At 34.5% G+C, this 20,056-nt stretch overlaps 1 protein-coding gene across 1 annotated transcript in view; it reads left to right on the top strand.

Moving 5' to 3' along the window:
- Positions 1 to 20,056, top strand: part of LOC145248363 (general transcription factor 3C polypeptide 5-like) — a 356,244-nt gene that overhangs the window by 5,140 nt on the left and 331,048 nt on the right. Inside the window, exons 2-3 of the mRNA XM_080110286.1 lie at positions 275 to 479; positions 5,853 to 6,125. Of these exons, the coding sequence (XP_079966412.1) occupies positions 275 to 479; positions 5,853 to 6,125 (478 nt within the window). The remainder of the gene's footprint in view (positions 1 to 274; positions 480 to 5,852; positions 6,126 to 20,056) is intronic.

Here is a 20,056-nt window from a genome sequence, read left to right as displayed (position 1 = left end):
TTGTGAAAATATCACTCGAGAGGAAATTCCAAATAATCCAAACAATTTTTGAGTATTAAAAAATTAATTTTCATGTTTGGGATTCTATTTTTGATGTGTTTTTAAAAATTTTTTATAACTCCTTAAAAGTCAGAAGGAGTCAGAAATAATCGTGTTTACATATTGAACTAAATCATGTACTCTTGCAATATAAAAGATCATGATATTATAACACACATGGTCCTGATAATAATAATTAATGTTGAAATTTTGTTCTTTTTTTTTTGTCTTGTAGAGATATTCTGATTCCAATCAAAGATTGGAACTTCGATGGAGACCTGAAGACCCGTATTGCAAGAGTTCCTATGGTGACAGTAGCGCCACCAATAATTTATTGCTGAGGTTCAAAAAACGAAAAAGGAAAAGAGCAGACGGCACCATTGAATATGAACACAAAGTTGAAATTATTGGAACCGTCAAAGTCACATACAGATTTCAAGGTGAGAGTTGCACAGAAATTTATGATAGATTTTTTATATTGATTGATTTATTCTTTGATTTATTTATATTGATTGATTTACTATTGATTTTTTTTTATTGATTGATTTACTCACTGGCATTTTTGATATTGATTGATTTGCTATTGACTTTTATATTGATTGATTTTACTATTGATTTTTTTTATATTGATTGATTTACTCTCTGGCATTTTTTAAGTGCATTATCTATATTATATTTGGTACTTGTGCTGATTTTGGACTAAACTTATCTAAGTGCCTGTCCAACTTTGCCCATAACATGCTGTCCACTGCCAGATTATGCCATGCGTCGCTGATGATTAAATCTTAACGATACGAAACAATTGAAATGAATGACTCTCATCTTGAGGAAGCTCCATGTCTTCACAAGCTTCTGGAACTGACCGTCACTCCTAATCTGAAATTGAACACATACATCAAATCTGTTGCCAAGATCGCTGGAAAAATGGTTGGATCATTCTACCGGTCCAGTAGGTATCTCACTTCTGATGCAATCCTCTATCTGCCAGGTATATCCTAAAATGGAGTACTGTTGCTACATTTGGGAAGGAGTTGCTTGGTGCACCCTATCCAGCCTTGACAGAGTTCAAAACCGGTTTCTCTTCCTCTTGCAACTCTTTCCCACAGAAGTAACGTTGTGAGCCTTTCTCTGCTCTATCATTATTTTCAGGGTAAGTGCTTGACTGAGCTCCAATCTATGGTCCCTCCCTGTCAAACTTTCACAAAAAACACTTGATTAGCTACAACCACTATATACGATTTCCTCAACTCTTTAAAAAATAGAAAAATAGTGAAATAAATGAAAATCGTAGAAATTAAAAATTAAAAAAAACAAAAAAAAACAATGACCTTCCATAATTTTGTTTTATTATTCATTTATTATTTCATCACAAACCTATTTCATTATGTAAGAGGAGGATGGAATTTACTGTAATCTTTTTTTTTGTATTTTTTGTTTTCATTTTTGATAGATAATGTTTGTTTTGTATTTTTTTGTTTTTTTTTTCCAAAACAAATTATATATTTTTTCTTTGGATCTTTCAAAGGTTTTTTAAAAAGATTAAGAAAGAAATAGCAATTTTATTTTCAAGTATTTTTTTTGGTTTGTTCATAGAAAATTGTAAGAGACGGTTTTAAAAATGTTCAATGATTAAAACTATTTTTTCTTTTTGTGTCAAAGAAAATTGTAAGAATATGCTTGTACACCTCCAGCCACATTTGTTGCTTATGGAGCATCTCTTTGCAATGATGCATCTAACGCCACATATAATATGCAATTTTTTGGGAATCAGATTAATTTCTTCTTTTGACAAAAAAAAAAAAAAAAAAAGCTACTTATTCGGGCATCTGTTGTTGTTTGTCTAACATTGATAAATTCATAATGCTGTTAGTTTTCATGTAACATCTGTTTTTATTGCTTTTTGTTTTTTTTCTCTTTCAATAATTATCCAAAAGTTGTCTGCTCGTTCATTGCTGCACATTGTGATAGGCTAATCAGCATCTTATGTCAGATTACAGGCAAACCCAAACAGTTGACGTCATGTGTTTTTTTAATTTTTTTTTTTTTTTTTTTTTTTTTATTACATTTTCACCCCAAACAAGGCACATTGCCACTTTGGTGTAGGGGGCTTACTATCAGGGACAACAACTACTGGGGTGCTATGTAGGGATTTGGGCAGCAAGATGTTGGTTCACGTTGCACTTGAACTTCTGCACGTTAGTACTGTTGGGGAAGCAAGGACCTGGAATGAAATTCCAAAGTCTAGCAGTTCTGGGGAAGAAACTACTGGAGTAGAAAGATCTTTTACATCTAGGGATCTCTACAGTGTGGGGGTGGGATTTTGCAGCCTGTCGGGTCTGTCAAGGGTGTTCACGTCATGGGGGCACAAGTGCTTGCAGTTCATCAGAGCATTCACCATTAAAATACTTGTAGAACAGGCAGAGGGATGCAACATTTCGTTGATGGGACAGAGGCTGAAGCTTAGATGCCAGTTCAGGGCCTATCAGATTGGCGACTTTCTTTTGAACCTTGTCAAGGAGCAAGAGACTAGTAGCCGATGCACCAGCCCAAATATTACAGCAATACTCCATACATGGGCGAATGGTGGCCTTATAGAGGTACAGGATACTTTCAGGTGTTAGTAGTTTTCTAGCACGGTAGAGAACCCACCTTTCTTGCAGCGGCCCTGGCAATGCCCTCAATGTAATTGTTCCAACTCATATTTCCTGTGAACGTTAGACCAAGGAGCTGGAAAGATGTACTCTCAGATAAAGAGTCGTTGGCCATTGCTATAGGTGATAGAGAAGGTTTCTTGTAATTATTGAATGAAACTAGTTTAGTCTTGGTGGTATTGAACGTGACCATCCATTTTCCAGACAAAGCAGTGCGGACGCTTAGATATGCCCGATTCTAAATCTGTACAAGTATCAAAATATTTCTGTTAGTCTATCTGTCCCACATTTTCTTTTTTTTGACTCGGAGTTGTTTGAATTTATGGTTAATTTACATGTGAGTGGGAAGAAAGGAATACGGATTTTCTACGAATGTCAAAACAAGAAAAGAAAAACGACTGTCATTTTTGCGTGTGTCAAGAACATTGCAAACTGAAGAAAAGCTTTTTTTGTTTTTTTTTGCACAAAGATTTAATCGTATTCAGCAGTTCAAAGGCAAACTTTAATTTCAAACATTGATTGGAAATATTTTTTAGATTCTAACCGTACCTTTAACAGCAATTATTTGTATTTTTCTTGCACTTGGTTTACTGGGGATATTTGCCAAATAGGTTTTGAAATTCTTTTTCATGAGTGATTGCTTCTATAATTACTGGAATGATGAAAATCTTAATATTCCAGTTTTTTTCATGTCATAAAAGTCATATACTTTATTATATTATCGGATCTTCTGTGCATAAACATCCCAGTATTGTAAACATTTGACATAGAAATGTTGAATGTCATCAATTATCAGGAAGAATAAAAGATTAATTTTTGTAGCCATTGAGCAACATCTTCTTTTGCACACTCACATACTTCACCGTGCTTCATTTGAGAATTATCTCCCTTTATTCACGCAACAATATTGCCAGTATGATCTGTAATTCTTTGTATTATAGCCGATAGCTGTTCTATACATTCTCATGTTTTACTTGCATTAAACACCTAAAACACTTCCATTAAAATGTTTAAATAAATGAATTGAACAAACCACCCAAATGCTACAATATAATCAACACTTTCTTGGTTCACCATTTTTGATAAAATCTTTTGTTTAATACTTCCAGTTTTCCAAGTGATCGCTTCTGATCTTCCAAGTGGTTGTCTGATTTCTAGGATACCATTGCACTGACACACTTGTTGCCTGTGAATCTTATCTCTGACCCAGCAGAACTGTTGCTTTTGATATTTTACAACCACTTCTTTTTTCTTCACCATGTCCAATTTGCCTAACTTTGTAGGTTTTCACCCAATGATATTGCTAACATGGATCTTAAATAAAAAGAAAACTTGTTTTGTTTTTTTACACATTGTTTTAGATGGTGGGAAGGTAAGGCTAATGAGATGAAAAGTATTGAGAAAAAGTGAATCGGGGAAACAGCGAAAGAAGTGGAATATGATATCAATAAATAAATGATGTAAATAAAGAAAATGTAAACTTTAAAATTGCAAAACCTCATAAAAATGGTAATGTAAAGGTTAAATGATCAATTGTTAACTATTCTGCACTTTCAACAATACATGGATCTTTGCATAGACATCTTGATCATAACCAAATGGATTTTAAGCAAAAACAAGTCATTTTAAAGTTGTTTGCTTGCAAGTGTCAGGTCTGGTTTTGTCTTTTTTTTTTTTTTTTTTACTTAAGGGGGCGGTTCATTAGGAATTTGTTAACATTGGACTTGAAGACATCCAAGTTGTAGTTTGGTGGGAAGCAGGCAGACGGAACAGAGTTCCACAGACGTGCAGTTCTAAGAAAGAAGCTTTGTTCATGGAATCCACGTTTTGATTTAGGCACAGATATAGAGTGGGGGAAATTTTTCACAGTGGATTCAGCTAGACGGGTGTTTTTCGTGAAAGATTGGCGAGGGGGGACCAGAGATTGGAGTTCAGACGAGCACCTGCCATGGAAATAACGATAAAAAAAGGATAGGCTCGCAACGTCTCTTCTGTGGGAGAGAGGTTGCAGGGTAGAGAAAAGGGCATCCCCCACTAAGCCACGAAGTCTATTTTGTACTCTGTCAAGGCAGGATAGGCTGTTTTTAGCAGCTCCTGCCCAGATATGGCAACAGTATTCCATCCTTGGACATACTTGAACAAACCTTTTATCATGCTCAATCAATGCATGAACCGAGCATCAGTTTTTGAGTGGCATAAGAGATTCAAGGAAGGCAGGGAGTTTGTGATGAATGATGAGAGGTGTGAGACGAGTAAGGAAGTCCGAACACTAGAATTGATTGGCCAAATAAAGAATTTAATAAATAAGGACGGTCATGTGTCTATAGAGACAATAAATGCCCAGTTTGATGTCAGTGTGGGAGTGTGAAAGGTCCTGGTCATAGGTCACCAAATGTAACCTTTCCAGGTCACCTGCAACAGATGTGAACCCTCAGAGATCCCTTAATTGGGATCCCTTTGTCACATATGCGTTGTGATCGTTCTTCACGGGGAATTCTCCATAAGTCCTCTCGGCGCAGCAGGATCTCATTGTTCAGTGTCAATTTCACTTTCGGGTTGATATGCTGTGTCATGCTGGAAGTGAATAGATTTTCATGCATGCAAAAGACAGACTCAGATATCTCTATTCTATTTGGTTAATTCAAGTTCAATATACAAAAATATGATATACACTTATATACAATCGTTCAGTTGTTCATTTTTAACAAACAAATTTTCTGCATCTTCAGTTCCTCGCGAATAATTGTGTATATATTTTATATTATAGAAAATTTATTTTAATAAGCAATTAATTTTTAATAATGATAAAAAAGAATTGTTTCTCTATACCATATGCTATTTAGGTGACATAAAGTGTAGTTTGTGAATCCTTACTACCAATTTTGTGACAATGTAGTCTTGAATCCCTCCTCGCTAGTGTTGTAGCGTTTGCAGGCCATTAATAATCAAGACAAACACAATGCTATAGTTAATAAAAAGTATATTCGCAAAAGTATGTTATAGAAGTACACATCATGATTCTGGGGCCATAACTGCCACAAATTGGTAAGTCCATGATTCCTGAAATGAACTTTATTGAATAAAAATTTTTAATAATCGATTAACTTTTAATAAAGCATTTATGTTTCCCTCTACCATATATTATTTTTTATATTTTGTTAGGAATGGTGGACTTTCAGTATTTACCAATGGTTGCAAAACCTTCAAGTCCTGGCAGCCAAGACAAGGAATACATGAGCATCTTTGAAAAATTAATTGTCAGGAATCCAGGCGACATAAAGGATTGGCTTCAGAATGATGTTCCATTGTTTTTGCCTCCTATCATTTTCTCGCGTATGGATATGCCAATGGAATACCTTTACCGTTCAGAAATGCAGCATCGTGCTGGATTTGTAAATCCACAAGATCTACGGCCAAGTCATCTGATTGGAACAGGTAAGTTCCGTTTTTTTTAGAAGTTTAGGATCAGCATCAGTAAATTTTATTTAGAGAAAAAATTAGTCGGAAATAATAGCATTAGTCTTGGTCAAACTGCCCAGAAATTGAAAAAAAAGTACTTTGTACATTTATGCTGTCAATTCAAATGATATTATGCATAGAAGAAATTAATCACATCTTTGGAAACATTTGGAAATTTTAGAAAACAAATAATGTTATATAATTATTTTATTAAATGAATAAAATAATTTTTTTTAAACTTTCAGTATAAGACACATTTTTAAAAGGAGACTTTTTATGTTTTTATCTTCATTTTACTGTTGGCATTAATCCTTGAGAGGTTGGCCACTCATTGATAAAGAAAAGTATAGTTATTGATGGTTGTTGTCAAGTGTGAAATCAATGTGTTCGCATAGTTATTACTAATTTTGAATAGAAAGGAACTTGGTTACATCTTTGAAAATATTGTTTCTCAAGGTTAATTTGAAGTTTTTAGAAAACAAATAATGTCATAATTTTTTTTTATTGAATGAATGAAATCATTTTTATACAAAATTTTTTTTTTCTTCGCTTCATTTTTTAATTTTTTTTTAATTACATTTTCACCCCAAACAAGGCACATTTCTACTTTGATGTAGGGGGTTACTATCAGGGGCAGCAACTACTGGGGCACTATGTAGGGATTTGGGCAGCAAGATGTCGGTTCACGTTACACTTGAACTTCTGCATGTCAGTACAGTTGGGGAAGCAGGGACCTGGAATGGAATTCCAGAGTCTAGTGGTTCTGGGGAAAAACGACTGGAGTAGAAAGATCTTTTACATCTAGGGATCTCTACTGCATGGGGATGGAATTTAGCTGCCTGTCAGGTTTGTCGAGGGTGTCTATGTCATGGGGGCACAAGTGTCTGCAGTTCGTCAAAGCATTCACCATTAAAATACTTGTAGAACAGGCAGAGGGATGCAACGTTTCATTGATGGGACAGAGGCTGAAGCTTAGATGCCAGTTCAGGGCCTATCAGATTGGCGACTCTCTTTTGAACCTTGTCTAGGAGCGAGAGACTAGCAGCAGATGCATCAACCCAAATGTGACAGCTATACTCCATACATGGGCGAATGGTGGCCTTATAGAGGTACAGGATACTTTCAGGTGTCAGTAGTTTTCTAGCACGGCAGAGAGAGCCTACCTTCTTCGCAGCGGCCCTGGCAATGTTTTCAATGTAATTGTTCCAACTCATGTTTCCTGTGAACGTTAGGCCAAGCAGTTTGAAAGATGTACTCTCAGATAGGGAGTCACTGGCTATTGCTATTGGTGGCAGAGAAGGTTTCTTGTAATTATTGAAGGAAACCAGTTTAGTCTTGGCAGCATTGAATGTGACCATCCATTTTTGTCCCCATTCCACTACAGATTGAAGGTCATCCTCTAGTGTTTTTGCCATTTTTTTTAGTTATGTGTTCATTTGTTTTCCTGTCATGCCTGTTATAGAGTGTGGTGTCATCAGCATATATACCCATCTCAGAGGCAGTTTTGTCGGGGAGGTCATTAATAAATATTAGGAACAATAGAGGTCCAAGAATAGACACCTGAGGCACTCCCGCATTTATATCATATTGTTTAGATGTACGACCATCGAGGACAATCTGAATTTTTCTCTTATCTAAGAAGGATTTAATTATGTTAAGTATTCTACCAGTGATACCGTATGATTTAATTTTCCTGAGGAGACCCTCATGCCATACCCTGTCAAAAGCCTTAGATATATCTAGAGCTACCGCTCTGCCCTCCCTCGCTTTGTCCAGTGAATGGTATATACATTCAGAGATTAGTGAGGATGTCTGCTGTGGAACGGGCTTGTCTAAATCCATATTGTTTGTCAGTCATAAGTTTAGCATCTGTAAGGTGATGGACTAGAGCATGGTTAATTATGGTCTCAAATATTTTGGCAAAAAGTGGGAGGAGGCTAATGGGGCAATAATTTGATGGGTCAGTTCTTTCGCCAGAATTCTTGAATACTGGTACCACAGAAGCAGTTTTCCAACAGCCCTGAAAGCATGATTCATTAAGGCATTTGTTGTAGAGTTTGGAGAGAACTGGAGCTACTTCGGCTGAGCACTTTTTTAATAGCACAGCTGGGATGAGATTAGGTCCACATGCTTTTGAGGTGTCAAGGTTTTTTATGATAGCATGCACCTGAGCAGGGGTGATTTTTAGATCATCTAGCATGGCGTCTGTCCGCAAAGGAAAGTCAGGCAGGGGGTGGTTGGAAGGGTCCAGTGTGGAGTTGGAGGCAAACTGGCTGACAAGCATATTAGCCTTGTCGGTTGCTGAGCAAACGACCTTGTGATTGTTCCTATTTACAATGCCTCCCCACGGGAGAGAGTTAGACACCAGGGTCGTTTTTTAACGTGGAGAAAAGGAACAAAAATAAAAATTGTCTCAGTCGTAAAGGATTTCTCCTCCACTGACAGAGAACAAAAAATTGAAGTGCAGCATCTGTTGGTTAGTGGGGGAATTGTTGATTGCCTATTATTTACTACACTGTTGTAGATTTTCCAGAAGTCACGAGTTCCTAATTTTTGTGCTTCGATGTGTTTTTTAGTGATTTCAGTAAATTATCTCTTATCTGTCACTAATAACTTGTGTTTTGATAACATCCTATTCTTTATAATCTAGAATTTTTTTTTTTTTTTTGCTTAAAATTATTTAATTATGAGCACAGAAAATTAACTGGATCATATTTTTCTAGAAAGCTACATTGCTAAACGTACCACAACATGCTTCATTAATTTTATCTTGAATAGAACAAAAGTTGTGATTAGTGATTTTACTCCTCGTCTCTGATTACTGAAATTTCCTCCTCCCCTGTTGAAAAACAGGCAATTTTTTGGGCGCTGTTTTGCAATTTGTCACTTTGCAGAGGGAGACAACTCTCGTTTGCTAAGAGATTTGTCCTAAATAATGAGGATGAAAAAATGAACGAATTTCTTAGTAAATGAGTTGTCTCCCTCTACACAGTGACAACTTGTAAAACAGCATTTTTTGTAATGATATTTAATTGATTACATGTTAAGAAAATCTACAAAAGATTGTGATTAATAGTTGTTGACCTGATTCAGTTACTTTTGCTCTCAAATAAAACGATTATTTGAGCCCTAAAGGACTGAAAATCTTCTCCAAATTGCCAAAAATAGCTAATTTTCTTTAATTAGATTTTGCTCATAATCTACCGGTAGTTGTTGATCTTCGTTTACAAGGGTTAAGTAGTAATTGCAAGAGGCGACAACTCTTTCTTTACTTCGTTTTAATTATTTTAAAATTTATTTAAAAATAAATTCTCTGCTGTTAGGCTATGGGCCAGAGGCTAAAAAAGGCTTAGTTTTTGAGATGGTGGACTTTTTATTCATATCAGAAAATTTCAAGTGTTTAAAGGAGTATTTTTATGCTGATTGCAAATCTGAAGAGATCTCCAGGCTAAATATGTGCACTGCTTTAGAAGAAGGGAGATAATGCAGGGTGTGTCATTTACGGAAAAAAGTCCATTTTTTTTTTTTTTTTTTTTTTTACACATTGATCACCACTTATCAAGGCCCGGAAGCCACTCAGGGATAAGGGTTATTGCAAGTACATTACGTTAGTGAGGAGATTTGCTGAAATGTTTACTTAAGGGGGCGGTTCATTAGGAATTTGTTAACATTGGACTTGAAGACAACCAAGTTGTAGTCCGGAGGGAAGCAGGCAGACGGAACAGAGTTCCACAGGCGTGCAGTTCTAAGAAAGAAGCTTTGTTCATGGAATCCGCGTTTTGATTTAGGCACAGATATAGAGTGGGGGAAATTTTTCACAGTGGATTCAGCTAGACGGGTGTTTTTCGTGAAAGATTGGCGAGGGGGGACCAGAGATTGGAGTTCAGACGAGCATCTGCCATGGAAATAACGATAAAACAAGGACAGGCTCGCAATGTCTCTTCTGTGGGAGAGAGGTTGCAGGGTAGAGAAAAGGGCATCCCCCACTAAGCCACAAAGTCCATTTTCAATGGTTCACTTTATGTAAAGTGAAATTTAAATAAGTTATTTAACACATTTAAGTTTATCGACAAGAAGTTGATATATGAGTTTATCGACAAGAAGTTGATATATGATATGGATTTTTACAGAATTAGTGTTGAAAATGAAAATTAATATTAAATTGTCATCATGATTTTAATATAATATTCCGTTTAACGTTTGTCTTACATGATGATGATGTGTTAGATGACATTTTGAAATTGACTTCCAAATTAACTTTTTTTGTTCCAAGTTTTTATTTCTTTTTCAAGTTCATGCTTAGCACTTCCCTCATATTTTCATCTCAGGTTGACCCAGTTACCATAATAATTCTACATCTACTAACCTAAAAACTCATCATTCAATGTGACCATACCATTGAAGTCTTCTGTTCTACATGCAGTACTTTTCAAATTGTATCTTTTTCCGGGCTCATCAGCGCTAAGACTGCCTTTAAGACTCGTATTACACATCTATCATATCATTCTCCTATCTTTTCTCAGTGCTTAATTAGAATTTAATCTATTTTCAAAACAAAAAGACAGAAAAATCTTTGAAAACCTTTATGATTATGAAACTAAGATGTCATATTTCAAAAAATCACATAAATTGATTAAGTAGTTTTTTTATTTCTTTAACTGTAAAAATAAAATTTTATGACGAAGTGAAATATTATGTTTTGATCTTCCATGCTTTAAAAATAGGGAGAGACAATTCAAACTACCCAGTCTTCTAATGGCAATAATTTTATCTTAAAATCATTAAAAATCATTAAAAAAATTATTTTCTTTATGAAAACAAACAACTTGATAAATTTATATGACTTTTGGAATGTAACATTTTTGTTCTGTGATGGGCACATACATCATAAAATATTTTTTGCAATTTTTAAAAATAGGTTTAATTCTTAATAAGCACTGATTTCTTTTCTTTTGGTTAACAACGGTAATCCTCTGCTGGTTATTTTTAAATTTTTTTACAAAGGGGTTACCGCACATCAAGGCCACTCGAGCAAAGATAAGGATTAATGTGTGTATTGCAGTCATTGGAACGGTAGTGTAGTAATCGTTTATGATGGAAATTTGGTATAATCAGATTATTTACAAGGACAATTCAATAAGAACTTGTTTAGGTTGAACTTGAAAACGATGATATTGTAGTTAGCTGAAAAGCAGATCAGTGGAACAGATTTTCACAGACGGGCAGCTTTATTGATGGAATCCATGTTTAGGTTCAGGCACTGAAAGAAAATGAGGAAATTTATTGGTAGTGTTTTCTTTGTGAAAGATTGGCAAGGGGCGGGGGACCATAGCTTAGAGCTCAGTCAAACATTTGCCATGAAAATAACGATTAGGCAGAAACAGGTTTGCAACGTCTCTTCTATGGGAAAGAGGTTGCAGAGAAGAGTGTTATGTTATGCTGGAGCAACATCAACTATTATTATTAAAAAAGTAAACTGTTAGATAATGAACATTATCGTTGTTTTGTGATTGTTGTGTAGAAAAAGCTATGGGTACAATATAATACATAATAATTGAGAAAGAATTGACTTTATAATAATAAATACGAAATCTGCATAAATTAAAATATCATATTTAAGTGTATTTTATGACTGGGCAATGCCAGATGCCCAGTTAGTAGCATATATATCATTATTGGTGCATTTAAAAGAAGAAATTGCCAAATAACGTTCAGAAATAAGAAAAAAAAATGCTCTTTCACTAAAGTAATGCATCATGTCACAAGTTGATTGCGACATTAGAAAAACTACACAAACTGCACCGCAAATTGATTCCATACATACTATTCACCTGATCTTGTACCTAGTGACTACTGGCTGTTTGCAGACCGGGAAAGAGATTTGCTCCAGTGATTTGATGCTGGAAACGAAAGTGTTTTTTGAAGCCAAAGTCAAATTATTCTATGTAAAATAGAGGTGTTGAAATCATTGTATCACCCTAGATGAAGATTTTGGTTAATCAAATAAAAATTTACCTAAATTATGTTTTATTGGTTAGATCCGGAATTTTTTTTGTTTTTGCTCATTTTAACGCCAAACAAGGCATATCACTACTTGGACGTAAGGGTCTTCTATTTAGGACCATGCCTAAGAAAGATTAACAAGATGTTGGTTAAATTTACATTTGAACTTCTGCATATCAATGCAGTCAAGGAAGTCGGTAGCAGAAAGGGAATTCCAAAGTCCAGCTATTCAAGGGAAGAAGCTATTAGAGTAGAAAGCTTTCTGGCATTTAGGGTCCTCAACAGTGAAGGGGTGAGATTTTGTTGCTAAGTGGGTTTGCTAGGAATATGTACATTAAAGGGGCACTAGTGCAATGAGTTCATCAGAGCATATTCCATTAAAATATTTGTAAAACAGGTGCAGGGATGCAACATTGTGGCGATGAGGCAAGGGTTGGCGCCTAGTTGACAAAATTAGATTGGAGATGCTTTTTCTTTTTTTTCTTCTTTTTTTTACCCTTATCCAAGAGGGAGGGGCTAGTGGTAGATGCACCAGGCCAGGTGAATTGTGGTTTTGTAGAGGTACAATATACTCTCAGGTGTGAGTAATCTTCTAACATGATAGAGGGAACCCAGCTTCTTTGCAGCAGCCTTTGCAATGTCCTCAATGTGTTTGTTCCAGTTCATATTGCCTGTAAATGTTAGGATGAGGAGTTTTAAGGAAGAATTCTCAGGTAGGGTGTTATTTGTCATGGATATCTAAATCTAAGCTTCTCTCTTTACATCATCAACATTCTAATCCACATTTGTCATCAATTGAAATGAATGGCTCTCGTCTTCAGGAGGCCTCAAGTTTTGACAAGCTTCTGGGCTTGACCATTACTCCTGATCTTAAATGGAACACGTATATCAAATCTGTTGCCAAGGCCGCTGGAAAAATGGTGGGATCTTTCTATCGATCCAGTAGATATCTCACTGCTGATGCTATTCTCTATCTATATAAGAGCCAGGTACGTCCAAGGATGGAATACTGTTGCCACATCTGGGCAGGAGCTGCTAGAAAGGACTTGTCCTGCCTTGATAGAGTTCAAAATAGACTTCGTAGCCTCGTAGGAGATGTCCTTTTCTCCTCCTTACAACCTCTATCTCACAGAAGAGATGTTGCGAGTTTGTCTCTGATGTATCGTTATTTTCATGGAAAGTGTTCAACTGAGCTTCAATCTATGGTCCCCCCTCGCCAAACTTTCACAAGAAACACTCGTCTAGCTGTAAGCACTATCAGTAGTTTCCCCCACTCTTTATCTGTGCCTAAACCTAAACATAGATTCCATGAACAAAGCTTCTTTCTTAGAACTGCACGCCTGTGGAATTGTCTTCCGTTTTCCTGCTTTCCGGCTGACTACAATATGGTTGTGTTCAAGTCTAAAGTAAATAAATTCTTGATGAGCCGTTCCATATAAGTTATTAAATTTACCAAATTTTCATTACTAATGATTACTATATTGACCAACTTCTACTGTACACTCTTTAACCCTTATCCTTGAGTGGCCTCTGGGCCTTGATAATGTGGTGATGCCTTTGTAAAAAAAAAAAAAAAAAATATCAATGGTTGGAGAGGCGTTTTGTAATTGTTAAAGGAGAGTAGTTTAGTCTTACTAGCATTAAATGTTACCCTCCATTTGCGGCTACATTCCACTATGGTCTGGAGGGCATTTTCTAACGATTCTGCCATTGTCTTAGATTTATATACATTATTTTTAAAACGTCTCTCTTCTTGCTCTGTTCATTATTGTCTTGTGTATCAATTCATAAAAAAATATAAAAGATCTGTTTATACAGCAACACTGCATAATGACACAGTTCCTCATTGTGTCATGTAGCTTTTTGATGTTAAGTTCAAAACAAAAATGACAAATCGCTTCCATTTGTGATCAGCAGTTTCAGAAAGCATGAAATTATAAAACTTATATCATTTGTTCACATTCCATCCTAGAGAACTCTATTCTATATACCAGAGTAATACTTTATGCTAAGTGGAAACTGCCATATGTTATATTTACTTTAATTGCTGATTTTGGCAGCTATCGGTTATTTTGAGCTTAGCTTGGTTTAGCAATTCATCATGTAGTTTCAGCAGGATGAAGCCACATGCCACACAAAGCATGATATGATCAATTTATTGAGAGAAAAATTTGATGAATGAATAATATCACAAAATGGACCACTTCGTCCATGCAATTTAACCCAATTAGATTATTTTCTTTGGAGATATCTAAAGTCTCAAATCTATGCTGATAAACCAGACACAATAGATCACTTGAAAGATAATATTCGATTCGTTATTGCTAAAATACAGCCTAATTTCATGTATACAATTGTGAAAATTGGACCTCTAGAATACACTATATATGCATGAGCTACAAGGGGTGGGGGCATATGCTAATAATTATATTTGAATTATAAATACTAAAAATAAATCTTTGGAATAAACTGCATATTTGTATAATGAAAATATTTTTCTGCGTTTTATTTTAAAAACAACATTCTATATATGTGTATATTTGTGTGTGTGTGTGTGTGTGTATATATATATTCCAGCTGACTACGATATTGTCGTCTTCAAGTCCAACATAAATAAGTTCTTATTGAATTAGACACAACTAAAAAATGGAAATAAAATAGGTTGTTGTTCTTTTTTTTTAAACAAATTAAAATCTATTATTTTTTAGTAACTTTTTTTTCCAGAAAGATAAAAGCTTGAATTTTATCACATGAAAAGCAGATTAATATAAAACTTTTTCTACTATTTTTAATAGAATTTTAAATTTTAAATTTTCCCCCAAAAACACCATTCACTGCCATTTTCGTTTTGATGGATAACACATTTAAATATATTTTTTAAAGGTTTAGAATCAATTAATTTTTTTTTTTTGTCTAAATAAGATTTAGAATGATTTGCTATAAAAATATGCAAAAATATTATAACATAAGTTTCTGAATTTCAAATAATTCCATGTTTTATCTTACTCTATAGATTTCGTGTAGAGAAATTAAAAAATCCAAAATCTAATGATAGTTTGGAAGAGACTACCGTGGCCTTTACAGGACTACATGAAGTTCATTTAGTCCTGTAAATTTCTATGTATTTTTAACGTTTGTTTTGATGATTAAGTGAAGAATCAACTTTATAAGTGTTTAATTTTTTTTTTATAAGCGATACATACACACACATATATATAACGTACATAACCCCCGAAGTTAAACAATGATGAGACTGGCCAGTACTAGATAGGTAACCGTTTGGGGAATGCTAGGCGCTATACGTGTTGGTGACAATTCCTGCATCTAGCATCACGCTTGGTCATCTAAATGCTTGGTCATCTTAACCCTGTCTTACCATCAGGACCAAGTGTTACTGGATGAGAGAGTGTGGTAGATACAAGTCCCCCACACTTTAAACTAAGGCAAGCGCAAGTTACAGCAAAAAGGAAAAGGGGGAGGTAACAATTGTTTGTAAATACAAACAGTTGTATGTAGGCCTTATGGTCTACCATAGGTGAGGTAATATCACACAACAACAAATTGTCGAAATAAATTATCATATTTTTAGCAAAATGTGAAATTAGTTTTACTTTTTTGGTATCGATTTTTCAAAAATTTCCTTGTAGCAATATTTATTTTTCAAAGATTTAAAAGTAGTGTTTTTTGTAAAAATAATGAAAATATATAATTTTTTTTTTTTTTTTTTTTTTGCTTATCTGAAAAAATAATTCCTATTAACATATTCAACAAATTTCACACTTCAAAACACAAAAGATGAAAAATTAAACACATTAAAAATTCGGATTTTCAACCTTTTCAAATTTGATACGTGCACAACCGTTTTTTTGTTTGTTTTATCTATAATCCGTACCCTCCCCACAATACGATATATTTTTTTTCAGTTTCGGCTGATTATTTTAAGCATATCTGTAACTACAAATACTTACTCCTTCCTTTCGTTTTGGCCGTGCCTATATTAAACCGTCCTCGCAAATAATCTGATTATACCAAATTTCAACCACAAACGATTACCATACTACTGTCCCAATGACTACAATACACACATTAACCTTTATCCTCGAGTGGCCTCCAGACCTTTGCTAAAAAAAAAAAAGAATTATATCTACATGGCATTGTTTAGGATATAGTTATGAGAAGCCATTTTAATTTGTATTAATTTTTTTGGACAAAAACAAACAAAAAAATAGTTGTAAGGGAGACAACTCTTAATTTTTAAATTAAGAGTTGTCCCCCTTACAACTATTTTTTTATGTTTTTTAAAAACACAAATTATTGCCCCTTCTCATTTTAATTACTTTTTTTAAAAAAATTTATTAACTAAAATCTTTCCATAATATAGATTGTCTGAGAAGGACTAATAAATTGTAGTTTATTATTATGTTGCCAATAGCTATGGTATAATTATTGTACTATCTTATTGGCAATATAATAGCATATTTTTCGAGTGGAATTTTGTTAGAAATATTTTGTCACCTTAGGACATTGAAAATCTGGTCAAAATAATTTTATAGATAAAGATCAACTCGAACACTGTTAAAACAACGTGGTCGTTTCATCTCATTTGATTAGTAAACTTATATTAACAGAATAGTTTAAATTTAGATCCATGTTAGCAACTCTACATCACAAAAAATAATATTGATAATAAAATAAAAAGACAAACATTCCATTTCATAAACACAGTAACTATTTTGAATTCTAGCGACTATGATTCGTTCAAAAACAGAATAAAAACATTCTTTTCAGATTAAAATCGCAGCACATTTGAATTCTAATGATTATGCCGTTTGAAGAAAAAAAATCACTCGTTCCATTTCATAAATTTATTAAATGTTTTAAATTCTAATGAAAAAACAAAATACTGTTCACATTAAAATATTTTCCAATATTGTATTTGTATTTTATTTCTTCAAACCAATCATCCCAAGGTCTTGAAATAAAGACGAAATGTTGATGAATATATTAATAACTCTAATACTTCCTTTTTAATTTTGTAACGTTGTCCGCAGACCAACACACGTTGTGTGCAGTTTCAGTCACAAAGGAGACCAAGATGAAGAATAGGAAATAACTCCAACTCGCTTGTTTTTTGTAGCAATAACATTCTGCTCATTCTTCGGCTCCTTCAGGCCAAGATCACAGTGTAGTATCTGTTCTGATGCTACACTTCACCTTTTCTGTCCTCGATTAGTGGAGGAGAAATTCTTCATGACTGAGACAATTTTGATTTTTGTTCCTATCCAGTGCCCCTTTTTGGGGAGCGGGATTTTCCCCACATCAAAAACTGACCTTGTGTCTCCATTTGCCCTCATGAGGAGGCAAGTAAGTAGGAACATTTATTTTCTCATTAGTACTGTGCTGACATCACCCATGTAATCCAGAACGGTCTCCATGCTTCTCACGAGATCTTGAACATTATCTCGTCTCTCTCATGATCATTCTCTTTTTTATAGTCCCCTCCCTAATGACGTCACTTAGCATGCATTTACATACGAGCATCCACACTGTTACAATTTTCAGTCATGGAATATTATCTCCACTATTTTCGTCATATATCTATTTATATATTTCTCTTAGTCTATCTGCTTGTTTGTTTCACCTTTTCTCAGGAACTACTGGGCTGAACTGACTTAAAATTCACATCCACTTTTTTTTATAATAAGGTGCAATGAACTAAGTATTATGGTATCCATTAACTGCACAGTTGGGTATTAATAGGGATTGGTATTTAATGCAAAAGTAAGCACAAATTTAATGATATTCAACCATCAATTTGGCATAAAGTACTCATTCTAAGTCAATGTGTTATAACTTTTACATGTTTTTAACTTTTGCTAAAATTCAAGTTGAATTCAAAGATGGCGTAAAAAATTGAAAAATAATTGCAACTTCTCTCCCAATTTTTGGATTTTGTAATCATTCCTTTATTTTCTTTTAAAGTTGATGAGTTCCTTTTCTTTTGATGAGTTAAGGGCAGAATAAATTGAAAAATTCATATAATAATTACATGAATGATTCTGAGCTATAAAACAGGTGCTGTCAAGAATTGTGCATATCAACGTACTTAAAGAAATAAACTGTAAGATGGACAACATCTTGAAATTTGGAATAAAGACTTTTTGTCATTTATTTGTATATGCTCTGTAATTACATCAAGCTTCGTAAATTAAAGGATTGGTATTAAGAAAAAGTAAAACTCTTATCCTCGACTGGTCTCCATGCACCCAGCACTATGTGATGCATAAAATAGCGTCCTTTTGCGACAACCTCTTAATACTGAATGACCATCTGTGCATGGTAAAGAGTCACACCCTTCGAGAGGTAACCCTGTTAATAGGCATGAGCGTATACAGAACATGGTGGATCTAGAGGAGTAAACCGGAATGAATTATCTTGCTATCTCCAGGAATAGCAGTAGTTCTCCAGTTAGGAGAGAACTATGACAAGACAAAATGGTGTATCAACAAAATACTTGTCCCCTTGGAGGGTTTGGTGTTAAGAAGGGCATTTAGCTATAAAAATTTGCTTCAGTCTCAAATGTCATGTCAAACATGACAGAACTTCCAACTTTCAGACATGGGAAGAAATGGAAGTAAAACTGTTATCCTTCTTTCTCCATTTTTATCACTTCTGCTTCCCTTGTGAGCTGACCATTTGACCTCAATTGTTCTACATTTCTAACTCAATTGAAAATCTTGTCCATTCTTTCAATGTGACCATACCATCAAAGTCTACTGTTTTGCATACATCTCTGTATATTTTCCAAATTTACTCATCAGATATAAAATCGTCTTTAAGGTTCAAATTATGTCTATTGTATCATTCTTGTATTATTTCTCTTCATGCAATGCATGTCCAAGTTTCATTTCCATATATCATCACACTTTGTACACATGCCTGATAGACTCTTCCCTTGGCTGATAGTGCTAATACTCTGCTGGTTAGTAATGGCAGAAGTTCCCTGCACTTACTGTATATACTCCTAACTTTTGCACTCACACTAACATCTGCTCCATCCTGTGCTCCAATGGTATCACCAAGTTAACAAAACTTGTAGACAACTTCAATAACTTTAAATAAAAATATTTTTATTCTAAAATGTTTGAGATTATGGCTTAGCTCCTATTTAGAGCTATAGAGAAAGAAGCTTACCCTCTCACTCCAAACTTAGAAGAATTGATTTTATTTGCTTGAAAAAAACATTATTATTTACATTAATCAGACTAATTTTCGTATATTTCATTTAATGTAACTCCCAATCTTCTTTAGGTGTGTCTTTCTTTTTTCTTTCACATAGGCATCACCACTTATAAAGGCCCAGAGGCTACTCGAGGATAAGGGTTAAAGAGTGTACAGTAGTCAATTGGACAATATAGTAATCGTTACTAATGGAAATTCGGTAAATTTGTTAATAAGTGGAACAGCTCATCAAGAACTTGTTTACGTTGGACTTGAAGACAACCATATTGTAGTCAGCTGTAAAGCAGGCAAACGGAAGACAGTTCCACAGGCGTGCAGTTCTGAGAAAGAAACTTTGTTCATGGAATCTACGTTTAGGTTTAGGCACAGATAAAAGTGGGTGAAATTATTGATAGTGTTTTCAGCTGGACGAGTGTTTTTCATGAAAGTTTGGAGCTCAGATGAGCACTTGCCATGGAAATAATGATAAAGCAGAGATGGGCTCACAATGTCTTTTCTGTGAGAAAGGGATTGCAGGGAAGAGAAAAGGGCATCGCCTACTAAGCTACAAAGTCTACTTTGAACTCTATCAAGGCAGAATAAGTCCTTTTTAGCAGCTCCTGCCCAGATGTGGAAACAGTACTCCATCCCTGGATGTACCTGGCTCTTATATAGATAGAAAA

Source organism: Euprymna scolopes, chromosome 26 (genome assembly GCF_053919585.1).
Source record: "Euprymna scolopes isolate OS-2025 chromosome 26, ASM5391958v1, whole genome shotgun sequence".
NCBI lineage: Eukaryota > Metazoa > Mollusca > Cephalopoda > Sepiida > Sepiolidae > Euprymna > Euprymna scolopes.
The sequence above is the reverse complement of the archived record's forward strand: the minus strand, read 5'-3'. Positions and strand labels throughout refer to the sequence as shown.